At 57.9% G+C, this 15382-nt stretch overlaps 2 protein-coding genes across 2 annotated transcripts; both read left to right on the top strand.

The window, feature by feature from the left end:
- The first annotated feature begins 143 nt into the window (after nucleotides 1-143).
- On the top strand, nucleotides 144-6656 carry GET3 (guided entry of tail-anchored proteins factor 3, ATPase). The gene is made up of 7 exons (XM_082730341.1): nucleotides 144-1621; nucleotides 2453-2600; nucleotides 4529-4677; nucleotides 4761-4911; nucleotides 5507-5614; nucleotides 5704-5901; nucleotides 6309-6656. The coding sequence occupies exons 1-7, from the start codon at nucleotides 1461-1463 to the stop codon at nucleotides 6438-6440; spliced, it is 1047 nt and encodes a 348-aa protein (XP_082586467.1). The 5' UTR covers nucleotides 144-1460; the 3' UTR covers nucleotides 6441-6656.
- Nucleotides 6657-8932: 2276 nt separating this feature from the next.
- On the top strand, nucleotides 8933-14479 carry BEST2 (bestrophin 2). Its single transcript, XM_082730330.1, has 10 exons — nucleotides 8933-9013; nucleotides 10351-10524; nucleotides 10633-10727; nucleotides 11411-11644; nucleotides 11739-11893; nucleotides 12238-12315; nucleotides 12495-12647; nucleotides 12734-12814; nucleotides 13007-13161; nucleotides 13639-14479. The coding sequence occupies exons 2-10, from the start codon at nucleotides 10373-10375 to the stop codon at nucleotides 14060-14062; spliced, it is 1527 nt and encodes a 508-aa protein (XP_082586456.1). The 5' UTR covers nucleotides 8933-9013; nucleotides 10351-10372; the 3' UTR covers nucleotides 14063-14479.
- The last annotated feature ends 903 nt before the right edge of the window (nucleotides 14480-15382 follow it).

The raw sequence follows: 15382 nt of genomic DNA, 5'->3' as shown, positions 1-15382 counted from the left end.
ACTCCGGGAAGGCGGCTCCGGCCCGGCGCTTGGCGCCCGACTTGCCCTGTCCCGGGCAATGCATGCCGGGAAAAGCGGTCTGGCCCTCCGGCGTCCGCAGCAGGGGCGGAGTATAAGGGGCGGGGCGAACAAGGGGGTAAAACCTGACGCCAAGGGCCCGCCCAGCCAGCCACGCGGATTTTTATAATCCAGTTAGGATAGGGCAGGCGTTAAACACAGTCTTCCCGGGAAGGGAACCATTGTCTGGGCCTGGGACTGTAGCTGGCTCTCCGGAGTGAAGTTCCCACTTGACACTGGGAGCACATTACCTTTCCGGGGCTCCCTTCTTGCACTAGAGATAATCTCCCTTCTGGCCCCAGGGATAATCTCTGTGAGAGAAAGGACCCCATCTGAGAGTGTGTGTTCAACTGACACACCACCCCGAATAGAAATGGGGATGTCTCTGGTTTGGTTGGGTACCTGCCTCTGGAACGGAGCTCTCATTTGGGAATGGGAGTACAGCTGGCTTTGTGGAGGTGGGGTCCCCACCTGAAAATAAGGATGTTATGGGCTGAAGTGCTCAAAAAAAAACTCGCGGGAATTTTTTGACTATAGTCTATCTAAGGTTAAGAGTGTTCGCCAAAGGCCTGGGACCCAGCGGTATTCCTGCCCAGGACAGAGGTTCAAACAGAATTCGCTGGAATCTCCCCCTCGAACAGAGAGCAAAGTGAGAGAAGGCTTCCGGGAATAGGGTCCCTTCTGCGACGAGGAGCGCAGTTGCAGGTGTGGTCTCTGCCCTCGCCTGCCCAGCATGGGGCTCAAGGCGCACTGGACGAAGATCTACGGACCTCGCCCACAACCAGAGTAACTCTCCCTCTAGCTCAGTTGCGGTCCGGGGACCTGTCTTCGGCCAACGAATCGGTTTGTCTGTGATTGGTTTGCGTCAAGAGCCAGGTGGCTCACAGCCAATTGGAGAGCAGAAGAGACGGACCTGAGGCGATGTTGGGACCCAATTTAGAGAATAAGTACAAATGATCGACATGAAGTTGAACCTATGGAGTCAGGCCAGGGCGGACCGCGGATCTAACTTCGTGGAAAGGGCATGGACAGGGTGTTTGGCTGGTTGCTAAGGAGAGGTTGGCGGCTACCGGAACGTGAGACTGATTGGTGAAAGTGAGAAAAAATGTAGCCAATGAAAGGAGAGCTGAGAGACTTGAGAACCAGTCAGAGAAGGGGAGTAGTCTGGAAAGTACCAATAGGTTAATTCTGCAGGGGGAGTCTCTGAAAATCTTAGACAAGAGGGAGACAAAGTGAATCCTAGAAAAGAAAGACATTGGAAATATAGCTTCTGTTACCTCCTAAAAGCCAGTACATGAGGAAATTAATTCAGGCTTCTGGACTTGATGGGTATGTGCTAGGCAATTTCCCCTGTAGGTTCTTTTCATGGTGCGCTCCGCTTGATCACGTGAGCCGGTTCCAAGATGGCGGCAGGGGTGGCCGGGTGGGGGGTTGAGGCAGAGGAGTTCGAGGATGCGCCTGATGTGGAGCCGCTGGAGCCCACGCTTAGCAACATCATCGAGCAGCGCAGCCTTAAGTGGATCTTCGTCGGGGGCAAGGGTGGCGTTGGCAAGACCACCTGCAGGTAAGGAAGCTGCGGCGGGGGCCTGGAAGACGGGTGGGATGTACCACCCGGCGAAGGGGAGGAGGCTCCGGAATGGCTCTTCCACCCCAAGCCAAGCAAGCGGGCTGGACCAGGGTCTTCCAGATTGTACTCCCAGAAGTTACATGGGGCAAATGGAAGATACTACCTGAATGCAGGCTTAGAACCCTCTGATTTGGACCGCCCCCGTTGCGGCTCAAGGGCAGACCCACATTGAAGCCAGCGCACGGGAGCCAGGAGAGCACTTAGGTGTCCCAGTCAGCTGGACTGTACCAGAGTGAGCTCGGAGTAGGGGGAGAGGCAAACTATCCTAGTCGGGGAACCTTGACATTCTCTGGCCACGTGGGGGTAGAGGTGGTAGGCGGGAGGGGAGGCACGTGATTAGACCATTCCTGTCAGCTGGGCAGAGGGGTTAGGGGTCCCTGGGGCAAATTATCCTGAACCCTCCTGAATATAGCGGGCGATGCAAGGGACCCTTTAGCTTAACGTTTAGGGAGTGGGTACAGGGTCAAGCCAGGCTGGCTGGACAGCTGGACCGTGCCACTCTGTGCCAACAAAGAAGCAGCGGGCATCAGGCTAGACCAACTCAGACAGCTGAACCTTATCACTGTAGACACCCAGAGGGGTCAGTAGGTGAAATCTGAGAGGGTCCCTATACAGGGGTTAAGTCTTGATTCCACAATTACCCATATTCTGTCCCAAGGCCCCTGTCAATCCAGATCCCCTGCTCCTAGGCCCTCTGTAACCTCTTGCAGACCTAGGGAGCAGAGCCGGACCCCTCACTCCCTGTCTTTTGACCTTTCCCTTGCCTAGCTGCAGCCTAGCAGTCCAGCTTTCCAAGGGGCGGGAGAGTGTTCTGATTATCTCCACGGACCCAGCCCACAACATCTCCGATGCATTTGACCAGAAGTTCTCCAAGGTGCCTACCAAGGTTAAAGGCTATGACAACCTCTTCGCCATGGTGAGTGGAGCCTGGCCCAGCTCCCCACTCTGGCAAAGGCCCTTCAGGCTCTCTCTGTGAACACCCACCATCAGCTGCCATGTCCTGCACATTCTCCATCATCCCTCAGCATACCCACAGGACAACAAGCGATGAATGTTTGCAGAGCAGAAGGGAGGGTGGCGTGACCAGAGTTTAGTGAACGAGGGGAGGGAGGGAGATATCATAGGTCAATCACAGCTACATGGTATGGATCTTGTAGGCCACTGGGAACAGCTCTGTTTGATTCCAAGTTTAATAGGAAGCTTTTCATTTTAAGTAGGCCAGTGTCATGGCCAAATTCATTTTTCAGAAGGTTCCCTATGGCTGCCATGCAGAGAAACTCAGTTGGGGGGCAAAATGCTGGGAGAAGTGGTCAGGGGAGGAAGAAGTAGTGGGCTCCAGCAGGCACATCAGATCTAGAGGGACCACTCTGGGAGTGGGCGCAAAAGCCTTCCCAAAATGAGTGAGCTGCGGAATGGAGACAGTGATCGCCATCATGGCAACTGAGAAATAGCGCCATTGCTGGAAGCAGCTGAGGTGGGTGGTGTTATGGAGGATTTTTTTGGTGGGGGGCGGGGCTGGAGAAAGGAAATGCTGGAGCATGTTTGCTGATGCAAATGCTCCAACAGGAAGGGACAAGTGAGGCTGCAGGAGGGAGCAAGGATGCTGGCAGAGAACGGTCCTCAGGCAGATCAGTGGGTGTAAATTTCACTCCGCTCTCAGACCCAGGACATGGAGGCAGGGCAGGGTAGGAGGCACGGGGACCTTTTGTGTGGGGAGATAAGGGTGTTGGCAGCCAGTGGCTTCTCTTTCCAATCAGGCACAGCACTGGTCTTAGCAAAGAGCAGGGGGTGAATGGGATGGATAGGGTTTAAGGCAAAAGAAGAAACTCCTGAGGGTGTGTCTGGCTTGAGTGCCTGTTGGGGATTGTGTTCAGGAATGGGGAGCAGTGTGAGAAATGTTTCTCAGGGGCATTCCCCAGCTGTTCGCCTCGGTGCAGCCATCGCAGAGAGCTGGGAATAATGAGAGTGGGGATGTTGCCAGCCACAGGGCAAAGTAGGCACCCTGTGGAGCCCAGGCTGAATAAGGGTGCCGGCCACGAGGGACACTGACAGTGAACAATGGCGACAAGATAGCCCAAATAGGTAGGAGGCAAGGAGGCCCAGGTCAGAGAGTGAGGGGTGGGAGCTTAGAGGTTGCCCAGTTACTCGCAATAACCCATCAAGGGTGTGACTGTCGGGGGTGGTGGGTGGCAAGCTCCCTGCAGGGAAATGACCCCTGAGGCCAGTGAGTTGGGGGCTTCACCATGGGACGTGTGAAGTCCCCAAGGGCTGTCATGAGAGGATGAAGAGAGGCACTGAGTCCAGGGCAGACCAGACCCTAGGGACGGTCATCCCTTCATGGCTTCCACATTCATGTAGAGGGCCCTCTGTGGCTAGACACTTCTGGGTGCCAGGGACACAGCAATAAACACAGAAAAACCTCTGTCTTCACAGTGCTGACAGCTGATAAACATGATGAGTCAACCATGTGAGGAGGGGCGGGGGCAGCTGGGGTGACGTTAGATGGGATGGTCAGGGAACGCTCTTGTTAGAGAAATGATCTGCACAAGGTCAGGGCCCCAGTTGGGGGAACAGCCAATGCAAGGGCGGAGCCATGGGCTTTGACTTCCCTCTGGGGCACTGATCACAGTTTACAGTTTTCCATCTGCTTGTGAAACGGTTTGGCCACTTGTGTGACCACACGGGACCTGAGGGGCCAGGGGGAGTGCCGTAGCACCTCAGGGGTATCCCCAGCGATGAACTGACGGGGAAAGCTGGCATTTGGGGCCCTTTGTGGGCTCTCTCGCCTGCTGCCTGGGCGAGAAGTCTTCACGGGAGCAGCAGCCTTGACCCTTCGGCCCTCAGGAGATTGACCCCAGCCTTGGCGTGGCTGAACTGCCTGACGAGTTCTTCGAGGAGGACAACATGCTAAGCATGGGCAAGAAGATGATGCAGGAGGCCATGAGCGCCTTCCCCGGCATTGACGAGGCCATGAGCTACGCAGAGGTCATGAGGTCAGGCCCGGCAGCAGGGGCAGGCGCTGCCTGGGGCTGGGGTGGAACCAGGCAGACAGGCCTGACCCTCGTCTCTCCCGCAGGCTGGTGAAGGGCATGAACTTCTCAGTGGTGGTGTTTGACACGGCGCCCACAGGCCACACGCTGAGGCTGCTCAACTTCCCCACCATCGTGGAGCGGGGCCTAGGCCGCCTCATGCAGATCAAGAACCAGATCAGCCCCTTCATCTCACAGGCAGGCAGGGCCCCAGGGCTGCCGGGCACCCCCGTGTCAGAGTGTGCGGACGAGCAGTAGCAGAAGCCTTCCCCACACACGCCCTCTCAGTCCGCGGTTCCTTGTGGTTGGGTTGGCTCTTAACCATGAGGGTGGAGGGAGACTGTCCGCCTAGTCCATAGGATTTGTGTCTTGCCCCTACCCACGGAGTGCTCCGGGCAGAGCTTGGAGACCCCTCCTCCTGAGCCAGGTGGCTCTGGGCCTCCCCTTCCTTGTCTGTCAAATGGAGTTATTAGCATGACAACCCCAGTGCCCCCACATTTCAGCACACCACCACCCTCTCCCTTGGTGGTGGGTGGTCCCCCTACAGGGACTTGTGCCTCAGTACCACAACTGTTGGAGGAAAGATCTACCTGTGGGGAAACTGAGGCTCCAGGAAGTGAAGCCCTCTGGCCACAAGCCCCCAGAAATGCCAGAGCTGAGTTGACCCCGGGCTGCTTGAGGGCCTTTTACCCCAGGAGGTGTCAGAGGTTATTTACTGGTATTTACTGCCTCCCCAACCTGCATGCTGTAAGGCATCCCAGGTAAGCTGTGAGCCCCACCCCACCCCCCACAGATGTGCAACATGCTGGGCCTAGGGGACATGAACGCAGACCAGCTGGCCTCCAAGCTGGAAGAGACACTGCCTGTCATCCGCTCCGTCAGCGAACAGTTCAAGGACCCTGTGAGTCATGGTACGGGCGGGTGGTGAGAGGCTTGGGACGGGGACAGGGCCGGAACTTGCCCTTTGCTGTCCTCCCTCATACCCTGTAGGAGCAGACAACGTTCATCTGCGTGTGCATTGCTGAGTTCCTGTCCCTTTACGAGACGGAGCGGCTGATTCAGGAGCTGGCCAAATGCAAGATTGATACCCACAACATCATCGTCAACCAGCTTGTCTTTCCTGACCCCGAGAAACCCTGCAAGATGTGTGAGGCCCGCCACAAGATTCAGGCCAAGTACCTGGACCAGGTGTGCATGCCCCACTGCCTGCCTAGCCCTCACGCCTTTGACCCTGGAAGTTGGGGCCTGGTCCAGCCCAACCAAGGCCCCATGGATCAGTTACTGTATTCTCTGACCTTTTAATCCGTCCTGTCTTCTAACCCTCTGCCCCAGCCTCCTGCTTTCACCCTAATTCTGGCCCTTGAAGACAGTAACTGGCCTGACCTGGTACCTCTGACCCCAGGGTGGGGGAGGCCCAGCCCAGTGATCTCTGACCTCACTGGTCTCACCCCTACCTATCAGCACGTGAAGCCCCTGCCCCACATTCTCCCCTGATCCTGGGAGCCCCCCAACCCAACCTCTCCCATTGACCCACATTCTGTCCCTGCCCTACAACCCCCCTGACCGCCACCATCTGCCCTATGCCCTGGTCACAGATGGAGGACCTGTATGAAGACTTCCACATTGTGAAGCTGCCGCTGCTGCCCCACGAGGTGCGGGGGGCAGACAAGGTCAACACCTTCTCTGCCCTCCTCTTGGAGCCCTACAAGCCCCCCAGTGCCCAGTAGCACTGTGCCAGCCCCAGACGCTACCATTTCACACCCACCCTCCATTCCCCCCCCCGGGGGGCAGAGTTTGCACAAAGTCCCCCCATAGTATAGGGGGAGCCACTTGGGGGGCGGGGGGCGGGGAGGAGGTCTGTTCCCCCTGGTGGGGCTGAGGGGGCTATAGCTGCCCCCACCTCTCCCTGCCTCTCGCCCCTCAATAAAATGATCTTAAACCACTATGGATGTTGATGTGGAGGGGTTAGGGATCAGCTCCTTTAGGTACAGTTGCACAGGGTGTACACTGCACAGAGATGGCACATCTAGAGGGACCAAGTCACACCAGAGATCTAATAGAGGTGTATGTTTATTATGGTAACTTTGGAAGGGTATCTTCTTTAAGAGAGAGTCTTTTTCTAAATCAGTGGGTAGCAGTGTCCCTGCTGGGCCTATAAAGTCTGTAATAGAAGGGGAGCATCTGCCTGCTTCCTTTGAGGTTCAGAGCGTGAGAACTGGGAGGCCCCTTGGCCAGCCCTAGGTTGGTGGGGAACGGATTAGGCCGGCAGCAGGCCCAGCACTGCCTGCTGTTTGGTTTAGGAATTAGTGGGCGCCCTGGGCAGAGGTTGGGCCTGCCAGACTGAGGATTAACAGTCTCCGCCCCATGATTCCTGTTCCCATGGGATGGCATCAGCTCTTCCCAGCACAGGGCTGCAACAGGGGGCTAATTAGGAGGCAGGATGGTAGAGGACTCAGGTCAGGTGGGCCCCTGAAGTCCTATCTGCCTAGAGAGCAGCCTCACTGGATGATAGGCAGCATGCTTCCTGCAGTTTGAACTCTGGTCCTTTTATCCCTAAAATGGAAACATAAAGTGTGGCCATTCAGAATCATGGCAAAATTGACCAGACCTTGGAAGGGTTTAGCACACCAGCTTGGAAGGCATTTAGTGGGCTCACTTACCCCTTCACTCCTCCCCCTGCCACTGCCTGGACAGCTGGTGTTATCCCCACTTGAGAGCCCCAAGACTGGGGCATTTGCAAGTTCCAAGCCAGAAGCTGGTTCAAGGGGACAGAAAGAGGATGCCGGAGGACATGCATGAGTCAGGAAGTGGTGTTGAGGCTGCACACGGGTGGGCCAGGGTGTGCGTGTCGGGGGAACCCAGCCCCGAGCCTAGACGTGACTCCCCCCCACCACCACCATTCCACTGGGTGTGTGCAGGCAGGTGTGGACAGGTTGGGGTGGCCCTTGTAAATAAATACAGTGGTACCACCTGTGACAGACCCCAGGCTCCGAGCCAAACTGCCTAGTTCAAAAACCATCTGTGCCTCAAGCCATGTGTCATCTGAGCCTCAGTTTCCCTACCTGGATAGTCGGAATAACAAAAGCACTGGTTTCGTAGGTCCACTTGTAAGGACTCGGTGAGATGAAGTAAGCAGCGCCAGACTCCGCCAGGCACAGAGCCGCCAAGGAGTGTTTGTTATTCTTTGCTGTAACAATTACTCCGCATGTGAACCAGCCTGGGCAGCCTGCCCCAGGACCAGCGGGGGTCCAGCAATCAGAAGTGTGTGGGGACATATGTGAGTTGGGGGAGGATGGGCTGAGCACAGAGTGGGGGCTAGCTGTAGTGCGTGTAGGGATGCAGCCTAGGAAGTGGGGGCCCCTGGTCACGAACCGAGACCATCCTCGAAGCCCATGCCCTCCCCCGGTCCTGAAGTGAGCCACGCCACTCCCTCGTCCCCTTTTATGGGCTGTCCGGCAGCTGGACAGCGGAGATTTGGGTCTGAGGGTGGCCAGCCCAGGCCAGTTCCTAATTACCCGGGGCAGGGCAGACATCTGCCAGGCTGGGAACACGGTGTCCTGGCTGGCAGGGCTGCAGGGCGGGGCTGCAGCAGGCCTTCTAGTGCACACGGGGAACATGAGGGGCTTCAAAGGTGCCCATCTTGGGGTTGGAGCTCTGAGCCTCCTCACCTTCCACACCGGGTTATGAGTTTGATGTTGGGGATAAGGGGGCTATTGTGGTAGGCAGGGAGGGGGGTGTCCCCCTTTGTAGGGGTATCTGTAAAGGGGGAGCATCTGCCTGCATCCACACCAAATTAGGGGACGAGGTTGTGTGTTCATGGCACTACTGAGAGTATCTGAGAACTGAGGTTTGTGTATGGGTGTGGGTGCTTGGCACACTGCGGTGAGGGTCATGGGGGGGGGCATGAGCCCATCTGGTTAGAAGGGTCTGCGGGACTGTAGGGGAGGGGTCTATGTTGTAGGAGTGGTTTGGGACCCTGCTCTGACCCCAGGACCATGTGCTACTGTGTTGAGGGCATGTGTGCCTGCATCTGGTGTGTGACCACAGCTGAGTTTGTGCAGGAGAGATGGGGAGTAAATATATGGTCCCTCCCATGTGACGCTGTATGGTTGTGTGTGTGAAGGCATTCTGGGGTCTGTGCTTAGCGGTTATGTGACCTTGCATATCTTTGTTCCATGGTGCGATCATGAGGGAATGCGGCGTCCCGGGTCCTGAGTGGCTGGAGTCCCATATGGATGGATACCTGAGAGCCGAGAGCCTGATGGGTTAAGGTCCATCTGCCCATATTCAAATGTTGGGGGTGGGTAGAGCTACCCGTGTCTTGTGTGACTTCGTAAGTCTTTGTGACAGTATAGACTCCCTTGTGTTACCGCATTTGTGGGAGGTTGTGTTCTAAAAGAAGCTCAATTTGTGTCTCGGTCTATGGTCTATGGTGTGTCTTTGTATGTGCATCCTTGTGGAGTGACACACCCTCACTCAGCAGTGTGTGTGTATGTATCTCTTGAGCTGGGAAGGAGACAGTCACTGCCCCCTCCCCCAGCTTAGGTCCAAGATCCCTTGGACGGGCCAGTGACTAACTAGGACAGAGACAGGGAGGAGCGCGGGAGGACAGGGTGGATTGCTCCCCCTGCCCCAGGTAACAAACTGGCAGGACTTCTCCAAACAAACTTTCGAGGCTGCAGCCAGAGGGGGGCGGGCTAGGGAGGGGCTGCCCACGCCCACTCCCTAGCCCCCTCCCACCTGGGTCTGGCCTCAGCCCCACCTAACACTGAAGTCACCCGCCCATTCTGTCCCTGGCCCCGTGTGTCTCTGCACCCTGCACCAGGTGAGGAGGGCCCAGGCCTGGGGGAACAGGATCCTGAGGAGAGACAGGTCCTTAGGCAGGAATCCATCACAGGGACTTAAGGTCTCTGAAGGCTGGAGGGGAATGGACAGATGAAAGGGTCCCTGAGAAGGGGGGAGGGACAGATCCTGGGCAGTTAAGTCAGTCGGCAGTAGGTAAGCTGGGGGAACTGTATAGGGAAGAGACCAGCCAGAGGAGAGGGCCTGGGGCACAGAGCCTGGGGGACTGGAGGCTTGGAGACTGGGTTTCCAAGGGCTTCAGAAGGGCGTGCAGGGGTGGAAGATGAGCTGAGACTGGGAGCTGTAGGGGTGAGGTGGGGGACTGGCTGAGATGGGACCTGTAGATGGGGATCTAGGCTGGGGAAGAGCCGGAGTCCTAGGACTCTAGCAACTGAGGCGCTGGGGACTCAGGGAGTGGGGAAGGCTGTAGCTGGAGCCCAGGAAAGGGGGCTGGGGTTGCATAGAGGGCTACTGGGGCTGATTCCAGGACCCAAGGGTCTTGGGGGTGGAGGGTGGAGGGAAAGGCCTGGAGGGTAAACGCCAGTTGCTGAGACCAGGAACCCTGGGAAGAGGGAGGCCAACCAGAGGGGGTTTGGGAAGGACTGGGGGGCTAGGGCCGGACTGAGCATGCTTGGGAGGAGACCGGAACCTGGGCTCCGGACGCGGCCGAGGAGACCACGGTGCGGGAGGGGACACCACGCTGAGTTGGCCCGCACCTCTCCGCCGCTGTCTGCAGCCCGGGGGGGCCGTTCCTCCGCCCACAGGCTGGGGTCCGCTTCAGCCCCCTCTCCTTAGGCGCAACCGGCCCGGCGGTGCGATGACCGTCACGTACACAGCCCGCGTGGCCAATGCGCGCTTCGGAGGATTCTCGCAGCTGCTGCTGCTGTGGCGCGGGAGCATCTACAAACTTCTGTGGCGCGAGCTCGTCTGCTTCCTCGGGCTCTACATGGCGCTGAGTGCCGCCTATCGGTGAGGCGGCCCTGGGCTGGGGGGCGCCGGCCAGGGAGCTTAGGGAAGGGACCTTGGGTGTGTCATGGAGGGAGGCTCTCCAGTGACCCCCTGCCCCCTCCCTCGCAGCTTCGTGCTGACGGAAGAGCAGAAGCGTTACTTCGAGAAGCTCGTCATCTACTGTGATCAGTATGCCAGTCTCATCCCTGTCTCTTTCGTGTTGGGTGCGTTCGCTCCGGAGTTCCCCAGAAAGCCATTTCCAGGCCTTTTGGAGACCCCATTCCTCAAAACACTACCCCCTCAAATCCAACCCCAACAGACCCATATTTCTACATCTTTCATGCCAGGTGTGGCCCAATTTACAGAGACCTTGGATGTCACCTGGTTACAGTAAGCCATGAGAGCTCCGTGTCGCCCATAGGCTTATCCTTGGCCATCTCAGGGTCTCCCCCCTGTGTCTGCAAGAGACTCCTAATGGCTCCCTACATGTCCTGGGCCCCAGGGACCCCTCCAGTGACCCCGTATGACTCCATCCTCTCAAGTACAGCCCGGAGAGGACATTTCTCTGACAAGTCAGTGACTTCACGTGACCCCAGCCTCCAGTTTCAGATCCCCACGCTCCCAACCCTGGGTGACAACCTGTCTTTGTAGGCCCTGTGTCTCCATCTCCATACTGAGATCCCAATCCCACATCCCAGGTGACAAATAGCCGGGGTGACCCAGCCTGCTCTAGCCTCTCTGACCAGAGGGCTGCCTCCCTCCCCCGATTCAGCCCAGGTGGCCCCGAGAGGTGGGTGGGTGACAAGCGTTCCCGGGTATCTCTTATTGCAGATCGTGTATCATTCCTCTTGCCACGACCTGGCCCTAGGATCCCCACTTAGCCCCCGCATTGCCGGCTGTCCCGCAGGTTTCTACGTGACGCTGGTGGTGCACCGCTGGTGGAACCAGTACCTATGCATGCCGCTACCCGACGCGCTCATGTGCGTGGTGGCAGGCACGGTGCACGGACGCGACGAGCGGGGCCGCCTCTATAGGCGCACGCTCATGCGCTACGCCGGGCTCTCGGCTGTGCTAATCCTGCGCTCAGTGAGCACCGCGGTCTTCAAGCGCTTCCCCACGGTTGACCACGTAGTGGAGGCGGGTGAGGCTCCGCCCTGAAGCCGGGCGGGGGGCGGGGCTGAGGGCAGGGGGCGGGGCGAGTAACCTCCCACCCACCCCGACTTCACCCCCTCCAGGATTTATGACCCGGGAGGAGCGGAAGAAGTTCGAGAACCTGAACTCGTCCTACAACAAGTATTGGGTGCCCTGCGTTTGGTTCTCCAACCTGGCTGCTCAGGCCCGGCGCGAGGGCCGCATCCGCGACAACAGCGCCCTTAAACTGCTGCTCGAGGTGGGCCCGCCGGGAGGTCATTCATACAAAATTCCAGGGAAATTACACCTCCCCGGAATTGTGTCAGACGGCGGCGTGCCACGCTCCTCCCACGAGGCAGAGTCCCAACACCGTTACCCAGCAGGCCCCAGGTGCACACTTACCTCTAGGGGGCCAACTCCCAGGTACCTAGATCCCCTACCCCAGATGTATACTCCCCACTAAGTACTCTCCCTGGAGACCCAGAAGCGCACGCTGTGACCCACCAGGTAACCACTCGCCTCCAGCCCACGTACCTACCCACACTTGATCCCCATGTGTGCGCCCGCAATTCAGGCCCTCTCGTGACTTGTATCTGCACCCAGGAGCTGAATGTGTTTCGGGGCAAGTGTGGAATGCTCTTTCACTACGACTGGATCAGCGTACCCCTTGTCTATACCCAGGTAACCCTGTAATGCCTCCGTTTAAATCGGGCATCAGATGCTCTGACTCACTGGTCTGAAGGAAAAACTGAGGGCCAGCCAAGACCCCCCGTGCCAGTGATGCCCCATCTTAGTCCTGGGCTCTCCAAGACCTGCTGAGATCGGGAGAACCCTAACCTGGTGACCCACCCGCCCCTCAGGTGGTGACCATAGCTGTGTACAGCTACTTCCTGGCCTGCCTCATCGGTCGCCAGTTCCTGGACCCAGCTCAGGGCTATGAAGGCCACAACCTGGACCTGTGCGTGCCCATCTTCACCCTGCTGCAGTTCTTCTTCTATGCGGGCTGGCTCAAGGTGGGTGGGGCCCAGAGGTAGGGCCACCCCGGGAGGGATAGGCACGGGTTCGCAGGACTCTACCAGACTATTCTCTCCCCCTTCAGGTAGCCGAGCAGCTCATCAATCCCTTCGGAGAAGACGACGATGACTTTGAGACCAACTTTCTGATCGACCGCAACTTCCAGGTGAGATTCGGTTGTGACCATCCGGGGCTCCCAAACCAGCCTTGGCCCCACCACCCGCCTAGACTTGTCAGGGCTTGGACCCTGAACCATCCTTTCTTTGGTCACCGTACTCCTAACCCATCCTGAGGGGTCCACCCCGCGGTGCCCGCGCTGTGCCAGGCTCCACCCGGCCCCGCATGCCCACGCCCGCAGGTGTCCATGCTGGCCGTGGACGAGATGTATGATGACCTGGCCATGCTGGAGAAGGATTTGTACTGGGACGCAACCGAGGCTCGCGCCCCCTACACCGCAGCCACGGCGTTCCTGCTGCAGCAGCCCTCCTTCCAGGGCTCCACCTTCGATATCACGTGAGCCCGCGGGATGTGCGGGCCCAGCGGTGGGGCCTCCTGCAGGAGGAGCTTCTGGCCCTGAGGGGATTATCCAATCGAAGGGGCTATAGGACACCAGGACGGGGCCAATTTGGAGAATCGGGGCTAAAACCTAAAGTCTGTGAGGACTAGAATGGGGGGAGGGGGCAGCAATCCGGGTCAAGGTCTGGGACGACCACTGATTGGGGGCAGACCTAAGCGCTAAGGCCTATGAGGATTGGAGGGGAGGCCAGAGGCAGTGCCGGAGACGCCGCCGTCACAGCTGAAGCCTGAAGGGCTAAGTTTGAGCTTAGCCAAACCCAGAAGATGAAAGCAGGCTCTCGAGAGAAGGACCAAGTTCTTTTGAGATAAGTGGGACAAAGGTGTGGGTGGAACCAGGAGGACCAGCGTGTTTCGGTCTCTGTCAATCAAGGAGAGCAGCGAGGTCGCAACGCTGAAACACTGCCCGTCCCACAGGTTGGCTAAAGAGGACATGCAGTTCCAGCGGCTGGACGGCGCGGACGGACCGCTGGGCGAGGCGCACAGCGACTTTTTGCAGCGCCTCCTGCCGGTAGGCGCAGGCATGGCCGCGGGAGGCCTGCTCGGCCGGCGCCTGTCCCTAATGCGCCGCAAGAACAGCTGCGTGTCTGAGACGTCCACAGCCGCCAGCTGCGCGTGCGCAGGCGCCCCCGACGGCGCGGCCCCGGAGTGTGGTTGCGGGGACCCGCTGCTCGACCCCGGCTTGCGGGAGCCAGAGCCGGACCTCCCCGTCGGCCCCGAGATGCCCGTTCCGGGGGCCGCCCCCGAGCCCTTCACAACCGTGCCTATGCCCGCGCCGCGGGGACCGGCTCCTCCCTGGCTGCCCAGCCCCATTGGCGAGGAGGAGGAGAGTCTAGCCTGAGGCCCTCAGGCCTAGGATCCCCAAGGACAGGGACACAAACCCCGACAGGGAACGCAGGCAGCATGTGGGGCCTGCATAAGCCGAGTGTGGACTCTACCTGTCCGATTTCGACCTGTTCCCGCCTCCTGCGCGCGGTCCTTCACGGCTGGCACTGGGGCTTTGAGTGCCTCCTGTGGGCCAGGCACTGGGCTAAGGGTGAAGGATTCTTCCAGCTTCTTTGAACAGCCGGTTCTTCCCAGCAGCTCTACTTCCCTCCTTCCACCGCCTGAGAGGACCCATCAGTGTGCCTTGCCTTTATTTTTTCCTTAAAATGGAGATGTGAGTGCCTACCTCATTGAGTTATGGGGATGAAGTAACGATTTTAGAGTGTTGATCCATTATAGGTGCTCAATAAAATGTTAATGGTTTTTACACAAACATTATTAGCCTGACTTTTCCTGCCACGAATTAGGCTAAGTAAGATTTGAGAATTCTTCCAGATTCTTTGATCGCATGCTGCCTTTTTCTTCCCAAACTCTGCCCTCTGAAATGACCCCATCAGTGTCCATGGCTTTACTCATTCATTAATGTAGCAGCCAGTCCCCAGACCACAGGCTCCTCCTCTCAGTCTTGTCTTATGATTCTGCAACTGACTTCTCTGCCCCAAGTCCCTGCATTTTCTGATACCCCTTCAGCGCTCCCAGTCTTAATTCAATCATATGGTGAATTCACACGTCCAGCCAGGATCCCTCTCCAGATTCCAGACTGGGAGAGCCATCTGTCTGCTTGGTATCTCTGTGCATCACCTTGAACAGAACATGCCCGAAACCAGCTCCCTCTTGGCTCCCCAATCTTCCCCAACTTATCTGTTGGCTTTGTTCTTCTGGGTGATAGGCCCAAATCTGGGAATCCTCTCCAACTCTTTCTCTTACCCCCTCCCTGTCCACCTAACAGCAAGTCTTATCAGTTCCATCTTCAAATTGTATCCAGAATCCGACCATTTCCCGTTCCTCTAGGGCCCACATCTTAGAGCCCCCAATGTCACCCATCCACTGGGACCAGGAACCACTGCCCTTGTCTCCCAGCTCCGGCCCTAACCATCCCCAGTCTGTTTCTTCTACAGTAGCCAAAGAGAGCTCATGAACACCTAAGTCAGGTACTGTCCCTCCCTTCCTTAGGACCTACATGATTCCCATGTCCCTTGGAATAAACGTATTCCCTGCAGTTCACAATCCCCCTGCCCTCATTTCTCTCCCCTCCTCCCCTCACTCACTTCACACTGGGCTCCTCACTGTCCCTCTAACCACGAAGCAAAGCCTCATCACATATCCTGCTCCCACT

Source organism: Mustela nivalis (genome assembly GCF_964662115.1).
Source record: "Mustela nivalis genome assembly, chromosome: 1".
Taxonomy (NCBI): Eukaryota; Metazoa; Chordata; class Mammalia; order Carnivora; family Mustelidae; genus Mustela; species Mustela nivalis.
The sequence above is the reverse complement of the archived record's forward strand: the minus strand, read 5'-3'. Positions and strand labels throughout refer to the sequence as shown.